The sequence below is a fragment of the Acomys minous genome, assembly GCF_964271855.1.
Source record: "Acomys minous genome assembly, chromosome: 18".
NCBI lineage: Eukaryota > Metazoa > Chordata > Mammalia > Rodentia > Muridae > Acomys > Acomys minous.
The window spans coordinates 17,559,054-17,580,634 of NC_140501.1; the positions used below are offsets into that span (position 1 = coordinate 17,559,054).

A 21,581-nucleotide genomic window follows, 5' to 3' on the forward strand; every position below is an offset into this window, starting at 1 on the left:
ACGTTTTGAAGGAAGTTTACATAAAGTTTCTCATGTACCATTAAAATGCACCCTGTTCGATTTAGATTATAACCAACTTCAAGTCTTTGTTAAAAATGAAAGTAGTTTTATGAGAAAACTGATATATGGTTATTGGGTAAACAGTTACCCAGGGATTTAGGAACAAAGCATTTATGATCTCAGTTTTTATAGGTCAGGAATATGGGGCTAGGTTAGTTGGACACATTTGTCTCTCATGGGATTGTAGTCAGGCCCTTTGTTAGAGATACGTTTAGGTTTTCCTGGGACTGCAGGCTTTGCTTTAAGGTTTATTATCCGTACTGTTGGCAAGTTTGCAAGAACCGTAGTTCTTTGCTAGCCAGTCTTTGCACCCTCATTTCATTGCCCTAGGATATTCTTCATGATAGTGCTTGAGTACCCCTGGGGTATTGACTGTAATTTCTCTAAAAAGGTGACAGAAAAAGCAAGGAAGATGACACAATGCCTTTTTCACCCCTAGCCCATAGCAGCAGTTTTTGCTTTCACTTATTTTCATGAGGCACTTTGTGGACTGAGCCTTCTCCCCAGCTTATGTGTTTTGGTTTTGTTTTGAGACTGGGTTCTTTCTAGGTAGTCTGGTCTGTTCTGGAACTTGCTATGTATAGCCTAGGCTGACCTGGAACTCCAAGAGTCACTTCTGTCTCCTGAGTACTGGGATTAAAGGCATGTACCACATCCCCAACTAATCTCTTTGTTCTTTGGTCCCTTAATATCATATATGTTTAAAAGTTACTGTTAAGTTTTTGTATTGTCAGAATCTTTTAGACAGTCTTTCATATGTTGTTGGTATAAGTTAAATAGATGCTACTGTACCAAGCATTCATATTAAATGTAAGTAAGCTAGGTGTCTGTTTCTTAGTTAGGATTTTATTGAGTGGATATTTGAAGGAAGCAAAGGTAGGGATTGTGGGAGTCTGAGGAACTTAGAGGCTTTGCGAAATAGTGGTCTTTTAAAAATAAGCTGGAAGGCTGGACCCAATTCCAGCACTCGGGAGACAGAGGCAGGTGGATCTCTGAGTTCAAAGTCAGCCTTGTCTACAAAGCTAATCTAGGATAGGCAGGGTTGTTACATAGAGAAACCCTGTCTTGAAAAAAATCTGAAAGAAAAGAAAAGAAAAGAAAAATAAGCTGTAAGGCTAGAGTGCAAGGTAGGAGCTAAGGGAGCTATCTTGGGTTGCAGCTAAGGCTATGGAGAGAGGTAAAGCTATGGGGGGCTTTTACAGAAAATAAGCTGGGAGATGGATAGGAGTTTGGTTGTAACAGTAGGAATTTAGACAAATGAGCAGTTGATTATCTGGTTTCTGGGCATTTTATTGTAAAGGGAGAGGAGTTACACAGTGGTCAGAAGATGAGCTTTAGAGTAGAATATTTTAGTTAAATATTGGCACATTTACATACTTGTCTTGTTTTTTTTTTCCCCCTTTCCTCTAATGCCAGTGATTTTTCTGTAGTAGATATATGTTTTTAGTTTTATATTTAATGTGATATTTATGAATCTAAGTTAGTTTTTAAAGATAGTTGAATACCACGGTGCATAAGTTCCTTTCTTGGCTGATTTAGATTTTATACAATCTAAATTTCTAATTCATTTGAGTCAATTTGTAGACTTTTGTTTCTGCGGTTTTATATATTGTGGGTGGTAGTTTAAAAATATGTATTTAATATGTAGAGTGTTTTGTCTGCATCTCTGTGTGTGGTACCACATGCATACCTGGTGCCTGTGAAGATCAGTAGGGAGGCTATTGGATCCTGTGGAGCTGTAGTTAGAGAAATAAGTGAATTCTGAGAGCTGAGTTGGGATTGCAAGACCAAGTGCTCTTAATTACTAACCCATCTCTCCAGTCCCAGTGACGTATTGTTAGGAAGAACTAGAGTATGTAAAATAGATTAACACAAGAAGAAATATATTTATCAGGGCCTTTCATGAGCCCAGTGGTTTTGAATATGTTAACTTACCTAGTTATATGTCATATTTTACAGGTTTTAACTTGGTTATAGAATGACATCATTTATGGCTAAGTTTCATTAACCACCATTATTATTTTTTTAGCTGTGATGCCGATCCATCAGCCCTAGCAAAATATGTTTTGGCTTTGGTAAAGAAAGACAAAAGTGAAAAAGAATTAAAGGCATTATGCATTGATCAGCTTGATGTATTTCTTCAGAAAGGTAATACCTTTGTGGTTTTTTGATTTTTGTTTTGTAAAATTTACCTTCATTTTATGTGCATTGGTATTTTGCCTGCATGTATGTATGTCTATGTGAGAGTGTCAGATCTTGGAGTTAGAGACGTGGGTACTGGGTTTGAACCCGGGTCCTCTGGAAATCAGTGCCCGCAACCACTGAGCCATTTTTCCAGCCCCAGTACCTTTGGTTTAAAAATACTGTTTGAGGCCTGGAGAGATGGCTCAAAGCTTAAGAGCACTGACTGCTCTTCCAGAGGTCCTGAGTTCAATTCCCAGCAACTACATGGTAGCTTACAAGCCATCTGTACTGTGATCTGATGCCCTGTTCTGCCCTGCAGATTTACATGCAGGCAGAGCACTGTATATATACTAAATAAATAAATAAATCTTAAAAAATACTATTTGATTAAGTTATGTATACACTATTAAAGAAATTAAGCCCCTAGTTATAACAAAGCTTTTAGCTGTAACAAAGTTGAATATACATGTTCCTAATCATATATATGATATGGCTTGCTTCCTCAATGTGTTTTGTGCTTATTTTGTTACATAGATTAATATACTAAGAAAGTGACTGGCTATTTAGGACAGTACTAACAAAACTTCTTGGAATATTGTGTAGGGCATGTTTTCAAACTTGTACTTTTCCCACATCTAGATAACAGCTAGTATTTGTACCTATATATCGGATATAATACTACCTGGTACAGAATAGTCATGGATGGAAACAGCTAGCTGAAATGCTTTGGTCATTTGAATCTAGAATCCTGAATTGTGGAACTTATTAAAAAAGCTTGACTTATAAGGGGAATTAAGGTCTTGTTAAATAACTTTTGATATGCGAATCTTTTGGTTTTGTTTTTAGAGACACAAATATTTGTGGAAAAACTTTTTGATGCTGTGAATACAAAGAGTTATCTACCTCCTCCAGAGCAGCCATCATCAGGAAGCCTGAAGGTAGACTTTCTTCAGCACCAAGAAAAAGATATAAAAAAAGATGAGGTGAGAATTATACTGTGATATATATTTCTTAAGTTCACAGAAGTAACAATCAGTTTGTTTTCTGCATTTTTTAATTGGGTATCCTGAATACCTGTTCCTAAGTTCAGGGACTTTTCTAGGAGTACTTACTGAACTTACTGAACCATAGTCATGGCTATGGTTTATTAATGCAAAAGAATTGAAAATTAGTGGAGAAAAATGTTTTTTAAGAGAGGAAATCTGGTGGAAATATAAACAATCTAGACTCAGTGGGGCTCACATGGAATGTGCTCAACTCCCTATAAACAGGTAGTAGCAGCAATGTGTATTGTAAGGAAAAAGTTAGAGACTTGCTGCTTGCTTTTTTGTATTTAAAAAAAAAAAAAGTATTGGGGCCTGGAGAGATGGCTCAGTGGTTAAGAGCACTGTCTGCTTTTCCAGAGGTCCTGAATTCAATTCCCAGCTATCATAGGGTGGCTCACAGCCATCTATACTGAGATCTGATGTCCTCTTCTCGCTTGCAGGTGTATATGCAGAAGGTATACACACACACACACACACACACACACACACACACACACACACACACACAAATTCTTAAAAAGATTGTTCCATTCTGTTTATGGGTGTTTTGCCTGGGTATTTGTGTACCATGTGTGACTAGTGCACACAAGCCAAAAGCAAGTTTCAGATTGCTGGAACTTGAGTCACAGCTGGTTGTGAGCCATCATGTAGGTTTTGGGAATTGAACCCTAATCCTCTGGAAGAACAATAGCGCTCCTTTTTTATTTGGAGTAGGCCCCTTCTACCAAACATGGAACAGAGTTCCAGACGCCCAAGAGACAAGCATGTGTTGGCATAAACTATACTGTTTTCACCAACAAACAAGTTCAGCGAACTTTTCTTATTAGGAAATGGTGAGGACACTATAAATACCAACGTTTTCAGAAGGTAGCTGAGGTCCAGTCTTACAAGTAGGCTCCACTAAGGCTTAGCATTCTGAGTCTGCTTTTAACTCTTTTCTGTTACAATCTGTGGATAGTGAATTTATTTCTATCTGTTCATCATAGATTTAGTTAAAATATTTTTAAGGTAGTTAAACTCAGGGACTTTCACAAGGCAATAAAAATAACTTTGTACTTAAAATTTTGGAAGCTTTAAATTGCATTTTATAATCTATATTTACATTTGTTTAATAACCTTAATAGTTTAGATTTTTCTCAGTTTGTTAAAAATCAGGATGACTCAGGAAGGTTGTGCCAGAAAAAATAATTGTTGATGTTCACGCTATTATGGTTTTTTATTTGGCTAGTTTTAGTTTCATTGAATTTTGGTTTTGTTTTCTTAGGACAGGGACTATGTATTCCTAACTTGTCTAGAACTTGCAGTGTGGATGAGGTGGACTCCAGTTTGTTGATAATTCTCTTGCACGTACCTCATGCAGGTGTGTGTCACCACACCTGACCCAGCCCAGCCTTTAAAATATTATTTTTAGTGGTATTTATGCTTGTGTGTGCGCACGTACGTGTGCATGTGTATATTGGCTTGTGAGTGCCAGTGTCCATGGTCAATCTGAAGCCGTAGGTGGCTCTGAGCTGCCTGACGTGGTGCTGGGAAACAGGCTTAGGTCTTGTCCTCTACAAGAGCAGTATATGCTCTTAAGTACTGAGCCACTTCTTTAGCTCCTACACAGCAATCTTTTCCAAAAATTTTGCTCTCTGCATAACTACTTTATGCTGTTGAAAACATTAATTTCCTGAGCTTAGGTTTATTTAGCTGTGAAATGGAAATGTTACAGGGTTATAGTAACATAGTGTCCATGCAGTGATTGGCACTGCTTGGCACATGTCAAGTTCTTAGTAAATGTTAGTGCTGGTGCTATTGGGAGGTTCTTGTGCTGTCAGAGAAGTGGATGTGACTGGGTATTTTTCTTTCCTCTTAATTTGTTCTCAGATTATATAAGCAATGCAGCTTAGTGTGTAGTGATAGATACACAATAATGTATAATAATCCTCAAAATTATTTTTAATCTCTGTATCTGAATGTGTGCATAGATTTTTACACATGTGCACACACAGCATCCAATTCAGGTTTATCTGCAGGAGAGGATAATAAGTATACTCTTAACTGTTTATAGCACCTGGAAGTACAGTAGAAAGAATGTGAGGGCATCATTGTACTGACCATCACTTTGCCCATACAGAGACATAAGATGATTAAAAGTTTGCCCACTGATAGACGTTTGGGTTGCTTGCAGTTAATTTCATATGTGTGTGTATACTTAAATGTCCCCATTTATAAATATTTATGTATACACATACATATGGGGGAGAGAGAGAGAGTGTGTGTGTGTGGGGGGGGCGGGGAATGAAGACCTGGGTCAGCTTCTGGAATATCTGAAAGTAGAGGCACATGTTTCTATATCTAGCTTTAAATTATATTTTAATTCCCAAAACCTCCGAGTTAACTCTGGGCCCTTGTCTTAGTGCATGATGATTACAAAGGCCTAAGCCTAGTGTAAGCCTTTGTTACAGTCTTCTTGACCAGTTGTGGAAGGTTTTTGTAGTGAGCTCTTAGAATTATCAAAATACCACATGGAAGCTCTAAGTTTCTGTTTGGGCATGTATTAAGGAATGGTGTGTGTGTGTGTGTGTGTGAGAGATATGTTGCTGTGTATATTTATAGGATGGGATATTACAACATATTTTACTTGAAAGAATATATTATGGCAAATAGAAGAGGGAAAATCCACCAGGAGATCTGGATGTCCTTAGACTTATAATACCAGCCATTGAGGCTAAGATACAAGGGTTTGAAATTTCAGGCCAGTGTTAGCTCTATAATGAGTCCAAGTCTTAAATAAAACTGCATCAGTAGTAGGCTTTTGTGTGGATTGACAAGAGAATTTGAAGTGAGTAGGAAGAAAAAAACAACAAACAACAATTGTTGGGTGGGCTATACAAATTGTTGAAAGAATTATTTTTCCAGGTTAGGCTTTTCATAGGTTTCTATTTGATTCATATGGCACACATTTTATACCAGTTTGTTTATTGTTTAATACTTAGAGGAATGCTGGGAAGGCTGACATAAACCTAGATATCTGCATTCACATTGTCTGCTTCTGAATTTCTATATGTTCTTATTTAAAGCACACAGTCTTCAAAGCTCTGCCATATTTACAGAATCTATTATTAGTCTCTTGAATTTGTTTAACTGCTAAATTATTTCTAATCATATATTAATATCCTATGGAATCAGTGTTTTGGGAAGTGTAATTTGGATAGTGTAGCAGTGACTAAAGGCATATTTTTATTGTTTGCTAGCTATAAAACATGAGTAGAGGCCTTCTGTAGGAAACAGTATATAGCTGACATGATTCTCTAAAAGGACAGAGAACTGGTTCATTTCGCAAATTATTTTCTTGTGTATTCTTTTTTATGACTTAATTAGTACTAATGTGTTCTCTGTTTTATGATGTGAGACCAAGTCCACAAAACAGAAGCAAACATGTGTATTAGACTTTTGAAAGAAGGAATGACATTGGCTTTCATATGCAAAAATGAAGACATTTACTTAAAATATCTTCTTGCCACTATTATCTAAAGTAAGGGTTTCTGACTTTATTATTCAGTTAAAGTTTCATCAGTAACAGTTCAATGGTTGTATTTGGTATAGATATTAATTTTGCTTGAATATTTGTGACAATAATGTGTGTCTCTTATATAAATTAAGCTTATAATAATACATAATTATATGCTATGTAATATAAATACAATATTAAGTCACTGGAATAGTAACACAATGAAGAATTCCTTTGGGTAAAGTTGTTCAAATTTTTTTTTTTTTAAATATTAGCTCACAAAGGAGGAAGAACGAGAGAAGAAATTTTCCAGAAGGCTGAATCACAGTCCTCCCCAGTCGAGCTCCCGATACAGAGATAATAGGTGATTTGTTGAATCATTTTTAAAGATTTTGTTTTCTATTATTTCAACTGACTATATTTTCCATGGGACCAAGTAGTATTTTATTTTCTTTGTTCTTTTGGGTTGTTTGGAGACGGGACCTTGCCAGTTAGATAGCGTATAACTCAGCACAAATCCTGCCTCTGCCTCCGGAGTGCCAAGATCACATCGCAGGCTTAGCCCAGCACTGCTGCTCCCCTCCTGGTCCAGGGAAGTATAACCGGGCCCTTTGCTACCGAGAACATCCAGTTCTGCTGTGTGTGCTGGGACTGAAACTGAGAACTATTGTTGTTGATTTTCCTAACTTCAGATCCAGTGCCTTTTAATGAGAGACTTTATTTTGGGCTTTTTAAAAAATAGCTTATCAAGAAACATTATTACATCATGGAGTATGTCATTTATATATAAGAAAAAAGTATTGGGGATATAAAGTGTTATCACTCCAAATAATGATTCTAGAAGGAATGTCTGGTGTGGGGCTGGGGTACAGAATAATGCCCATATCCAACTCAGAAAAGGAGGTTAAGGATAATTCCCCTACATTAGAATATGGTAAATATATGTACATGTTTATAATAAGAAAACACACGTGTATGATAGTAATAGTTAAAATAGAGCTGGGTATGGTGGCAACCATTTTAATCCCAGCCCCTAGGAGGCAGAGGCAGTGGATCTCTTTGGAAGACCAGCCTGGACTATACAGTAAGACTGTCTCAGATAATAATAATATCTATGTTAACAATAAGATAAATGAAGCCAGGCAGTTATGGGGCAGGCCTTTAACCCCATTGCGTAAGAGGCAAAGAGGGACAGGTGGATCTTTTGAGTTTGAGGCCAGCCTGACCTACAGAGCGAGTTCTAGGACAGTCAAGGCTACAGAGAAACCCTGTCTTGAAAAACCAAACTAAACCAAACAAAACAATAAGGCAGTGTTGGGCTTTTGGGCGGTAGGGTCGGAGCTTGAAATTTCCATTTAGTGTGATTGAATTTTGGTTCCAAAACTGTTCAGTGTATCATACAGGTGATACATGCAAATGAGACTCTGTCTGTAGACTATTTGTAATATAAGACATGGAGATATACATAATTGTATAGACATTGAACATAAGACTAAGAATTAGGAAATAAGTTAGATTTTTCTTTTTAGAACTTTTAGAACAAGTATAGTAAACTCAAGGCTTTTCAGTTTTGGGAGTTGCCTTTATATTATGATAATGACACAACTCAAATACTTGGAGGGCCTTTCCCCCTTTCATTTACTTCAGCATTATTCACATAAAAGTGATGATATATGTTTTAGAAGCCGTGATGAGAGGAAAAAAGATGATCGTTCTCGAAAAAGAGATTATGATCGAAACCCTCCTCGAAGAGATTCCTACAGAGACCGCTATAACAGAAGGCGAGGGAGAAGTCGCAGCTACAGCCGGAGTCGAAGTCGAAGCTGGAGTAAAGAGAGGCTTCGTGACAGGGACAGAGACAGAAGCAGGACGCGGAGCAGGAGCCGAACACGGAGCAGGGGTGGGTAATCCATGTGTCTGCGACTTGCCTGAAGCCTTCTGTGCTGCTTAATGTATTGTCTTTTACCCTTCTTACAATGATTCTTGAGAATGCTTTTCTTTCTTTTGGAGACAGGTTCTCACTGTGTAGCCCTGGTGGCTTAGAACTGACTGTATACACCAGACTACCCTCAAACATCCAGAGATCTGCATGCTTTTGCCTCCTGAGTACTGGGATTAAAGGCATGCTCCTCAGCCCCATCCCTCCTCCCCAAAAAAGCATTCTCCATGCTTGGCTTCTGTAGTGAATGCTTTTTAAAAAATTAATTAATGCTTTTATGCTTTTATTCAAGACATGGTCTCACTATGTAGCGCTAGCTGTCCTGGAACTCACTATAGACCAAGTGATATATGTATACGAGTCTAGGCCACCATCCACTGTAGCACAGCCAGCTTCCCATAGGCCATACTACTGAAATACACTGACTCTCTCTTTCCATGCAGCTGTCGGCAGCCGATAGCTCCTGAGGTAAGAGTGGGGCCTCCTGCTGAGTCCCTGCTTCTCCATGCTGCAATGCTGACTGGCTTGATTTGCAGGCAGCCCCATTGGCTGCGAGTTCATGAATGAAAAGGCCTTATCAAGTCCAGAAGACATTGTTTTGTATCAGTAGTCTTCCTTTATTTCTGGCTCTTAATAATCTTGAATTTTGCCTTTTAAAATCTTTCTGTCTCCTCTTCAAACATTGTTGAAAATTTTGGAGGAAAAGCTGTGATATAACTTGTTCTATGGAGGATTTAGCACTTCACAGTCACTTTCTGCACTTTGATCAGTGAGCTATTAAGTAACTTTTAAAAGGAGAACATTTGTGTAAAGTTTGAACTGTTTCCTATGTTTAAAAGAAACCTGTCACTGTGTTTTTAGACCTGGGATTTTTTTTCTTTTAAGAATATAATTTTACAAGTTACTTATATTTTATTTCAGAAAGGGACCTCGTGAAACCTAAATATGATCTGGATAGGACAGATCCATTAGAAAATAATTATACACCAGTCTCTTCAGTATCTAATATTTCATCTGGCCACTATCCCGTGCCTACTTTGAGCAGCACCATTACCGTAATTGCTCCTACTCATCATGGTAATAACACTACCGAAAGCTGGTCTGAATTTCATGAAGACCAAGTAGATCACAACTCTTACGTAAGGCCACCAATGCCAAAGAAACGGTGTAGAGATTATGATGGTAAGCCACTCAACTGTTTTATGATTTATTGTTTTGTATTTTTATGTAATTTAGTTTGTATTTATTCATTTTGTACATACATATTTTGTACAAGTTTCTGCCCACATTTTTTGTTTAGATTGTGTGATTATTCAAAAGGCATTATCCATGATGTTAGAAAGGACAAGTTAGTCTTTTATCACAGTATGAATTCCATAATATTATCTCCCATCACCTTACTGGTATTGACAATTTAGATTGTATTTATAATAGTGTTGGAGTTTGCCAAAAAAGAGTCAGTACCATCTGAGTTAACTTTTCAAGGATCTTCTCACTTAAACATTTTTGATCAAATCATTCTTTAGAAATCAGTGAATATTGGAATATATGTAGGACCCATGTAAGAATTTTCAGAGAGAAGCAAAGACTTTTTAAGGATTTACTATAGAAGGTTATTTAATACTGACATCATACTTGTAGTATGGTTTTAGTGTTAAAGGAGACATTTAAGTAACTGGTACTTTATCTAATGATACATATTTGCCAAAAGTTATATGTAAGTTTGTATTATTTTACTTACTGAGTATGCATATTTAAATTTTTTATTGTATATGATAAGGATATTAGTTGATAATTGCTTATCTTATTAGGAATGAAGAGAGCTCTATTAAAATATAAATTATAATTATGCCCAGTACTAAAAATACTGTTATTTTAGATATCATTTGTTATCTCAGAGATAGTTTATATTTCCAGAGTGTTTTGCATTTAATTCTAATGATCCTTTACTTACAGAAAAGGGGTTTTGTATGAGAGGAGACATGTGTCCTTTTGATCATGGAAGTGACCCAGTAGTGGTGGAAGATGTGAATCTGCCTGGCATGCTGCCTTTCCCAGCACAGCCGCCTGTTGTGGAAGGTCCACCTCCTCCTGGGCTGCCTCCACCTCCTCCAATTCTTACACCCCCACCTGTGAATCTTAGACCCCCTGTGCCACCTCCAGGCCCATTACCACCCAGTCTGCCACCTGTCACAGGTCAGTAGATAAATTTGTTTTCTAGTATTGATTATTTGCTCAGTTACAGTCTTTTTATGAAATTAATATTTCATGTCCATTTTTGTTAATAAACTTACTTTTCTTTGTAAAGTAGGCCCATACATGCCTGGTAGAAACCAAGTGTACTCCCCTTTGGAATATCATACATGATTCAGCCTTTGATAAACTAGTTACTGTGATTTCTAAAAGCCTGTGAATTACATACATTATGTTAATTATGTTAATAATCTCCTTACTATTAGTCCTTTACAGCTTACAGCCAACCTGTATTGTAATAGTTTAAAGAGAATATATACCATTAAAAAGCTGACTTACTTGTAAGAGCCTGTTCTTTGTAGAAAACATTTTAGCTTGATAAAGTAGTATCAGGTTTATATGTATAATAACTTATTTCATTTGTTTGCTTTCAGATGATATTTCTTATTCTTTGGTTTTAACAGGACCACCTCCTCCACTCCCTCCTTTGCAGCCATCTGGCATGGATGCACCACCCAACTCGGCAACCAGCTCTGTTCCTACTGTAGTAACAACCGGTATTCATCACCAGCCTCCTCCTGCTCCACCCTCTCTTTTTACTGCAGGTGCAGTTTGGGTCTCCTCTAAATTTATAATGTAATGCAGCTTATAGTGAGTTAGAAATGAGACAAAATTTCTCACTGAAATTATATAGTGCAAGGTAGACTTGATGAATTATTATTAAGTCCCCCATTAGGATCTTTTGGAAGACTTCTACTGGAAATGTTTTTTGTTTTTTATAGAACTACCATATATTTAAAACACATCAGTTGTATGTTGTTTATTATTGATAAATTATATTGTTTACTTTTTCTATTATCAGTGTTTAAAAGTTACCAAAATATTTTTTATAATTGTTGTTTAATTACAGTTTTTGTGTTACCAGATACATATGATACAGATGGCTACAATCCTGAAGCCCCAAGCATAACAAATACTTCCAGACCTATGTATAGACACAGAGTGCATGCACAAAGGCCTAACTTGATAGGACTAACATCAGGGGACATGGATTTACCACCCAGAGGTAACATGACCAATCTTCTCTTATTTTCACAATGTTAATACTGGGAAAGTAGGTTAGGTGTAGTTCAGTAGTAAAATGCTTGCTTATCATGCACTAGGGCCTGGGCGGATCTCTAGCAAAACAAAGAACTAGAAAAGAGGAAAACACACAGAAGAGATAGTGGTTTCCTCACTTGGTTCTCTAGTCTGCCATGTGTTCCATATTTATGAAATAGTCCCAAATTACGCATTTCTCAGGTAACTTGTTTGTTTCTTATATTTTCTGTCATTTGTAGTCTTACTAGTTTACAGTAGAAAAATTACAGTTATGAAGTAGCAACAAAAATAATTTTAAATGGTTGGGGTCACTATAACATAGGGGACGTTGCAGCGTTAAGAAGGTTGAGAACCACCTCTGAGAGTAACTATAGAATTCTTAGACTGTTCTACTTAGCATGAGCTCTGCAGTTTTTTGTACACTTGACATCTTAAAACTTGATACATATATTTAGTAAGCAAAAGGAAATATGGGCTAGTAATAGACTCATCTTTTACATTCTAGGACAGAATATCCTTTTCTTTAGCTAAATTATTAAAAACTAAAGTTTACAATGAGCCAAGGCACCAGATGTTCTTTTGTTTTGTTTTGTTTTGTTTTTTGAGATAAAGTTTCTCTGTGTAGCCTTGGCTGTATTGTACCTGCTTTGTAGACCCGGCTGGCCTCGAGCAAATAAAAAAACATATCTGAAGTAAACTAAATTTCCCCTGGACTACTGTATTTGAATGTATATATTTAGCCCCTTTGCTTATAAAATATATTCATTTTGATAGTAAACCTGAACGTTTTCATATGAATTTAACAAAGTAGCTGAGATAAACACAAGAATACTAATGTGTACCTTTCTTTCGTTTTGACACAGAAAAGCCTCCTAATAAAAGCAGCATGAGGATAGTGGTGGATTCGGAATCGAGGAAAAGAACTATTGGATCTGGGGAATCTGGAGTTTCTACGAAGAAGACATGGTTTGATAAGTAAGCTGACGGAATATTGAAGAATTTTGTTGTACATAGATTATTGCTATATTTTATGACCTAGTAATCTTTTCTCTGCTTATCTGTCGGCTGTTCTCAGCTACCGTTTTCTAGAATTTGTGAGTTTGGTTTGGCACTACAAAGCTTTTTTCTTAAAAAAGTGGTGTGATAATGGTGGACACAAAATTTCCCCTGTCTCCTTCCCCCTGTAAAAGAAACAGCCCCGTTACATGCTAGATGTGCTACTGAATGGCAGTTGTGCACAAGCTAGTTATGAGCCCTGCACCGTTAGGAGAAAAGGATGTAGACAATCTCGATTGAGGCTTCAGTATGTAGGTACTTCCTGTTAGGGCCTGCAAGGGCTTTTGCGGGGAGAGAGGCTGAAGAGGCACTAAGTAGGTCAGGCAGAACTTTGGAGAAAGGAAGGAAGTCAGAATATTGGATGATGTGACAGCATATTTATACATTTTCATGTATGAAGGGAGATTAGGGCTTCTGCTTTTTTTTTTTTTTAAGATGTACTTATTTGTTTAATGTATATGAGTACCTTAGCTGCATGTATAACTGCAGGCCAGAAGAGGGCATCAGATCACAGTATAGATGGTTGTAAACCACCATGTGGTTTCTGGGAATTGATTTCAGAACCTGTTGCTCTTTAGCCACTGAGCCATCTCTCCAGCTCCAGGGCTACTCTTAAAATAGCTTAGAAGGAGTAGTTTCTATATCTGGTTTTTAAAAATTAAATCTGTGATTTAAAGTATCATTTTTAAAAAAATGTGCCAAAACCAATCATGTGTATTTTAGATAATTCTTTTTAAACTGGAAACAAGTTGGGCTGTGGTGGTACACGCCTCTAATCCCAACACTTGGGAGGCAGAGGCAGGTGGATCTCTGAGTTCGAGCCAGCCTGGTCTACAGAGTGAGTTCCAGGTCAGCCAGGACTACACAGAGAAACCCTGTCTCGAAAAAACCAAAAACCAAACCAAACCAAAACAAAACAAACCCCAGCAACAACAAACTCCAAAACTGGTAACAGGTTGAGGTGTCATCTTTATATCAAAAATTAAAATTAACGAAAATCTTAAAATGAAATACCTTTCAGTAAGCTGATTTACAGAAGAGAACAAGATTTGTATGTACATTTTTGACTGAATGCAGGTAGAAGTACCTTTTTGATTAAAAATAATTAACAGAAAATGAAAAGTGTAGAAATAAAAAGGGATATGGTAAACCTTCTCCGGTGACTTCCATACAATTTGCAAACTGCTTGAAAGAAAACTTTAAGTTTCTTTATTAACTAGCACTTTGGTTTTGGAGAAAATCTGATTAAGTTAAAAACATCCATTTTACATGTAAAATTTTATCCCTTTGTAGTGGGAATCAGGACTTATAAATATATTGATCAACTTGATTTTTGCTTACAGACCAAATTTTAATAGGACAAACAGCCCAGGTTTCCAGAAGAAGGTTCAGTTTGGAAATGAAAATACTAAACTTGAACTTAGGAAAGTTCCTCCAGAATTAAATAATATCAGCAAACTCAATGAACATTTTAGTCGATTTGGAACATTGGTTAACTTACAGGTAAGAGCTGTGCAATAATTTTGTTAGTAATTATTTAAAGAACTTAAGATTGTGAAGTTAGCATCTGATCTGTTACTATAATGAAATACCTGAAGAGGGCTAACTTAATAAAGAAAAGAGATGTTAAAATGAAGTGACGCGCAGCTGGGCACGGTGTCGCATGCCTTTAGTCCTAGCACTTGGGGAGGCAGGCAGATTAATGTGAGTTTGAGGCCAGCCTGGTCTACAAAGAGTCCAGGACAGCTAAGGCTACATAGAAAAACCACTTGTCTTGGGAAAAAAAAAATGAGTTCAGGGACCCATAAGAACTGTGTCTGATTAAGATTACTATTGTTGTGATGAAACACCATGACCAAAGCTACTTGATCAGAAAGTGGTTTGTTCATCCTGGAAGGAAGTCAGCATGGGAACTGAAGCAGGCCAGGAACCTGGAGGCAGGAGCTGATACAGAGGCCATGGAGGGTGCTGCTTATGGACTTGCTCCTTCATGGCTTGTTCAGCCTGCTTTATAGAACCAGGACTTCCAACCCAGAGAGGGTCCCACCCACAATGGATTGTGCTCTTTCCCATCAGTCATCACTTTAATGCCTTACAGGCTTGCATGCAGCCAGATCTCATGGAGACATTTTCTAATTAGAGAGTCCTTCTCTGAGATGACTTTAATTTGTATCAAGTTGACATAAGACCACCCAGCAGAGCTTTAAGGGTCAGGTCTTGTAAATGACCGCATAAGCTCTCAGCAGGCCTTACTTCTTAAAAGAGTCACACCACTTACCAGTACTGCTGGCACTGATAACTTGCTTTGACCTTTGTTTCTTTGTTCTGTAAAGCTAAAACATGTCAAGAAACTGCTTCCATGTTGAAACCTAAATCTCTTTTTTCAGGCCGTGGTCACTCAGATCTGGGCCCAGAATAAGCACTTCCCTTATTCCCTTAACCAAGCAAGCAAACAAATGAAAACAAAGAACTTTCTCAGGTTCTTTGGAAATACTTTAAGAGTGACTAGGTTGTCATGTTGTGCATATAACAGTAGAGTAAGAACGATGATAAGATCTTACTTGGAAGGCCCAGTATCATGAGATCCTAAGAAAGTGACCGTCTAAAGCCATAAATTCCTTTAGAACTAAGCTGTTGTCACTATGTTAAATCTTAGGTTGCCTATAATGGTGATCCTGAAGGTGCCCTTATCCAGTTTGCAACATATGAGGAAGCAAAGAAAGCAATCTCCAGTACAGAAGCAGTATTAAATAATCGCTTTATTAAGGTTTATTGGCACCGAGAAGGAGTTACTCAGCAGTTACAGACTACTTCACCAAAGGTAAGAGAGAAGACTGTGGGAAGTCAGATGGTTTTGGCGTCTTACACCAGCGCTGAAGCAGGGTGTGACGCTTGGCTTTACTGCTGTTACTGCAGTGGCTTAAGACAGTCACTGCTCCAGACTACTCTTCATTAGTCTGTGAGGTTATCAGTTATCAGATGGTGTGTGTAAAGCGTCTAGAACAACAGTTACTGAGAACTAATCAGTCACTACGTGGTGGCTGTACATTTTGTAAGTTTACACTACATAGTTTTCTTAGAAATTCTTTTTTTCCTTCCCTTCTACTTCCTCTTGGCAGGGGGTGGGGTAGGAATACTACCTTAATTTTTTTGAGCGGTGTTATAGAGTAATCTGGCTTTTGATTTGTTTTGTTTGTTTTGGTTTTTCAAGATAGGGTTTCTCTTGTAGTCCTGGCTGTCTTGGACTCACTTTGTAGACCAGGCTGGTCTTGAACTCATAGAGATCCACCTACCTCTCTCCAGAGAGCTGAGATTAAAGGTGTGCACTACCACACCCGAATAGTTTTTTATTGTTAAAACAAACAATGATCATTTAATTTTTTGTAATTTTATAATTCATGTCTTATAAAGAAAATTTATATATATTGAAAAAATGAAACGAGTTTGATTTTAAACTTTTCTTTATATAGGTACATAAATACAAAATCATTTTGGTTATGCTTCATGTTCCTTTTCTAATAAGTTAGCTTGTGATTTTTTCTTTTGTTTTGAGGTAATACAACCATTAGTCCAGCAGCCTATTTTACCTGTTGTGAAGCAGTCAGTAAAAGAGCGGTTGGGTCCTGTACCTTCAGGTACTGTTGAGCCGGCAGAAGCCCAGAGTGCTACTTCAGACCTCCCCCAGGTAAGCAGCAGCTTTTATCAACAGGTCTGTCAAGTAGATTCTCCATCAATTCATTTTCCTTGGAAACTAGAACTATAGTTAACAATGTATATTCTACATAGAAATATGGTATTTATATTTTTGATTCTACCTATAGGTTAGTTTGCCATACCACTTTCACTGTCTTTTTACTCTTAAATTCATTTTCCTAGTTAATGCTTATCAGAAAGATTTCTCTTTACTTTGTGGAGATGCATTTAAACAAATTTTCTGAGAATAAAGTTGAGTACAGTAAAGTTTATTTTTTTCTGTTACCTTTTAATTAAAGTTCTCTCTCCTGATAATTATGCAGTAGAGTGAACAGAAAACTTGGAGAAGGGAAGATTTAAGCCATCAGGCTCCACATGCTTGCTTGATGTACACTGTTTAAATGCTCACTTGCCCTGCTTAGAACTTTGCATCCCTGGTACTGCACTCTCTTCTCCACATGTCATCTCTTTGCACTGCCATACTTGAGTGGCAGTTCTTGTTTCTACACTCTCAGTCTCAGAAATTTAGCTTTCCTTTTTCTCTAGATGTTTTAAGATTTGCTGTGCAAAATTGGGTTAGGGTGTAGTATCCTACTTAGGTAATGGATGCCATGTTAGTTTTTCAGATAATTCCTGATGCATAAAGTAAGACAATGAGATTCTGTATGAAGGCTCAGAATGTAAACTGATGAACTGTTATTTTTAAATTATATCTAAATAATTACTAACTATAGTGCTATTTAGTTATAAACATACTTTAGGAATGAATGATACTTATTTTTAAGCTTAATGATATAGGCTTATATTTTAAATTTTAAAATGTACAATTTTTACTTGGTAATATAAAAATCCAGGAAGGGACTTTAGGAACCAACTACTTGAGGACAGATATTACATTGTAATTTTAAAGACTGTTTTTGTTTTTCCACACTTACTTCCTCTTTATCCTTTCTTGTCCTTTTCCCTTCCTCTTTGTCCTTGTTTCTCTTCCATTTTTTTTTTTTAAAGCCTCAGGTTTCTGTGACTAGTACTGTTATGTTCAAACTCAGTGTATATTAGTAGAATCAGGATGTTCAAAATCCCAACAGACTTAATATGTGTTTGGGGAAACACTGAATATGTCCATTTTAATTTTTTTAGAATGTAACTAAGTTATCTGTGAAGGACAGGTTGGGTTTTGTATCAAAGCCATCTGTTTCAGCAACTGAAAAGGTAAGAATAGCATGATGTGTTTGTCTTGGCTTCATAAATGTTTTCCAGGTGGCATCTTCATTTTTAATTTTTTCACAGCTCCAAATTCCTGCTTCTTAATAGTGTTGGTAGCTCTTATACCTACCTGTTTGCTGAAAAAGAAAAAATATTAGCCTAGCTCCCTGTTTTTTTACATCAACATTTTAATACTTGCTTCTCTAATTTTGTGTGCACCATTCTTTGTTTCTTTTTCATTCATTTTCTTTCATGCATTTTAGTTTGAAAACTGATAGTGTAGTAGAAAGGGTCATGAGCCAGGAATGCTATCTGGCTTTGATCCTGAGCTCTTTGTTTACTAACTGCATGGTAATTGGCCAGTGCACTTTATCTTTCTTCATCTTTTTACTTAGTGGTAGACTGGTGATGGTTGTTTGTTTTGCTATTTACTTACAAAAAGTAGTCTGTTAATGGGAAGAGTGATATAAATTATTTTATTACTGGCAATTTAAATTTATTGCTGACAATTTTTCATATAAGGCTTCCCAACACTTTTCTTTTCAAATAAGAAGGCAAACAGACTGTTAAGGCCTCTATGGGTCTATCTTCTGAGCAAGGTGCATGCTGTTTTCATGCTTAGGCACCAGGGACCACCCTGATAGATTTGTTTGCTTGAGTACATGAGACTGTAGAGTATTAGAATTGAATGATCGAAAGACCAAGGATAGCAACGCCCCACAAGATTTGTGTTCCTTCTGTTTCTAATCCCCGTTGATTCCAGACTGAAAAATTCATGTTAAAAGTGAATGAAGCATATAGCTGACCTGCCATCATTTGTTGTTTAGAGTTCTATTTTATTTATTACTTTCTTTGTTAAACTTTAGCATTGCTGGAATTTGAAACTCAGTCTGTCTCAGACTTTCCTCTTGGACATCTCAGTGCCTAAAATGAATTCTTTTCCACATAGAAGTTAATTTTAATTTCTAGATCTTACCACTAAGAGTGATTGTTTAAGGAGTATAGTCTTAAAGCCTTCAAGGCGTTGTATGTGTATTTATAGTTTACTACTTTTTCTCCACTGCCTTTAGTTCTCTGCGTTTTGGGTGCCGTATTTTAGCTGATGTCTTGCCATTCTCCCCTTTAAGTTTTATTTTGTAGCCATTTTTATCAGTACTCTTTTAATGTTTATTTGTTATGGAAAATTTGAATTTATTAGCTACAGTTACTTAGTGTACTTCACAGTCCATCCTCCACCCCCCACCAAGCAGTTACTGTTCTGTTACTTTTGCTGTGCAGTGTTATTTTTTTCTACCCTTTTTTGTATTGTCTTCCAATCCCTGATGTTTCAGTCTTGTTTGCTCTCAACTTTTTTTTTTTAAAGCTCACTCTCCCTTTATCTACCTTGATTTCTGTCTGGTTATAGCTTCTTTGTGGTACTTCTCCTTGAGTGCCAATTAAATGTCCTCGTGTCTAGCATACCAGTTTTAGAAACTGTTTATCATAGAATGTTAATTTTTTAATGTATTTTTTAATATGAGATCTATATTACTCTCTTTTTATAATGATAAGTTAATGTTTGTGTTTGGATTTTTTTTTTTTTTTTTTTTTTTTTTTTTTTTTTTTTTTTTTTGGTTTTTCAAGACAGGGTTACTCTGTGTAGCCTTGACTGTTCTGGACTCACTTTGTAGTCCAGGCTGGTCTTGAACTCACAGTGATCCACCTGCCTCTGCCTCCCGAGTGCTGGGATTAAAGGCGTGTGCCACCACGCCCGGCTTGTTTGGAATTTTTTAGATGGGAAATTGTGTGGTATAATTTAGAGATTTTAGTTTTTCATTTAGCCGTTGGTAGATGACATGGAACAAGTTCCCATTACTATAAACTAGAGATGCTAATGCCTTTTGATTTTAAATTTTGATTTGATGTACAGTTTTGCTACTATAAATCCAAAGATTGGGAAAATTATGAAGCTTTTCTATCCCATTTTTGGTTTGTTTGTTTATTTATATATTTTTACTTTAATTTTGTTCTCTTGAAGACTTTCTTGGGTTATTTTTTTAAGTACAAGGAAATTGGACTTATTTAAAAGATTGGCTGCACTTTCTGGGAACTAGGGATTGTAGCAAAACTTGATTATGGATTGTAAACACTTTTTCTTTGATATTTGTTTAAAATGTTTTTCTGTAAGGTCATAAATTCCTTCAATTCCTTTGTCATATATGGAAGAGTACAAAGTTGAACTCATGGAGCAGAGTAAATGATGGTTATCAGGCACCCAGGGTGAGGAAGTTGTGAAGATGATGGCTAATGAATGTAAAATAATTTCAGAACATGGTAACCTCAACTAACAACCATAGTTTTAAGTGTTCTCATAACCCAAATGTGAGGCAATGCAAATATTAGGTCAATTTAGGCATTTTACAAGACAGACACACAGACACACAGACAGACAGACAGACAGACAGACAGATAGATAGATAGATGTATGTATCATACACACACACACACACACACACACACACACACACTGGAAAAAGTAACTTTTTATTCGTTAAGTGAAGTGTCTAAAAGTACTTAATATTCTTGAGAAGAGTCTTTAAAATACTTTATAAGTAAAACGTTAAATCTTATTCTTCTCTTCAGAATTTCCCATTTGGCCATTGTTGTAGAGTACATATCCATGTGCCCTTAAACAGTATTGTAAATAAATATTACCATTTATCGAATAAATACTTAATCAAAAAATTGAGCATATTGATCTTCCTATATACATAGCTCTTCAGATACTTTTAAAATTAAACTGAGTTTCTCTTTTGCTTTAAATATCTGTTAGAGCTACTTACTTTAACATGTGCATCCTTTCATATTAAATTTCAGTTTGAGCATAGTTATTTTAAAAAAGAAGCTTAGACGGCTTCATAGTAAGCCTATACAGGATAACAGAATGATCTTTTCTTTCCATTCTTAGCAAGAAATGTTTGATTTTTACACTTACTAGTAGTGGGCATAGATGGTAGTGTTTTACATAAGAAATAAAGCTGTAGGAACTGGGGCGGTTCTCAGCAGTTGCGAGCACTTGTTACTCTGGTAGAGGACCCAGCCTTGTCTCCCAGAACTTACATGGTAGCTCACGGTCATCCTAACCTGAGAGGGTGTATGGGGTCGAATGCCCTCTTTTCACATCTTCGGGTGCCAGACATGCACATGGTGCATATACATAACAGGCAGGCAAAAATACTAATACATATAAAATAAATCTAAAAGAAAAAAAAATGTATTGATGGAATATAACCTCTTACCAATTTAGATGATTGACGTTTGTATTGGTCATAGGAGATGATGAAAAGCATAGCACTCTTCTTCTGGGTTTATATTTGCTACCAAAGCCTGACCACAAGGGTACTATAAGGAAGGAGAATTATAGGCTAACACCTGTTTTGAACATAGGAACAAATACTCCAAATGAAATAGTAGCAATTTCTAGTGATATGTAAAATACATACTACATCAGGGACAGGAAATATTTAATTAATTCAGAAATTGAAGATGATTTAACATTAGTAATTTGTCTGACTGACCATGTTCGTATTGTAAGGGAAAAGGAAAACTTGCATGGCTACCTGCTAAG

General features: G+C 36.5%; 1 protein-coding gene across 17 annotated transcripts in view; it reads left to right on the forward strand.

Annotated features, from left to right (window-relative positions):
* Positions 1-21,581, forward strand: part of RBM26 (RNA binding motif protein 26) — a 67,516-nt gene that overhangs the window by 17,974 nt on the left and 27,961 nt on the right. For 8 of the 17 annotated variants that reach the window (XM_084767846.1, XM_084767852.1, XM_084767855.1 and 5 more), the window contains exons 2-14: positions 2,090-2,208; positions 3,091-3,227; positions 7,062-7,150; positions 8,469-8,686; positions 9,647-9,907; positions 10,682-10,921; positions 11,353-11,523; positions 11,829-11,984; positions 12,883-12,994; positions 14,419-14,578; positions 15,732-15,896; positions 16,629-16,760; positions 17,909-17,980. In XM_084767846.1, coding sequence (XP_084623972.1) covers positions 2,090-2,208; positions 3,091-3,227; positions 7,062-7,150; positions 8,469-8,686; positions 9,647-9,907; positions 10,682-10,921; positions 11,353-11,523; positions 11,829-11,984; positions 12,883-12,994; positions 14,419-14,578; positions 15,732-15,896; positions 16,629-16,760; positions 17,909-17,980 — 2,032 coding nt within the window. The remainder of the gene's footprint in view (positions 1-2,089; positions 2,209-3,090; positions 3,228-7,061; positions 7,151-8,468; positions 8,687-9,646; positions 9,908-10,681; positions 10,922-11,352; positions 11,524-11,828; positions 11,985-12,882; positions 12,995-14,418; positions 14,579-15,731; positions 15,897-16,628; positions 16,761-17,908; positions 17,981-21,581) is intronic. The other 9 variants (XM_084767861.1, XM_084767862.1, XM_084767847.1 and 6 more) reach the window with 5 other exon arrangements.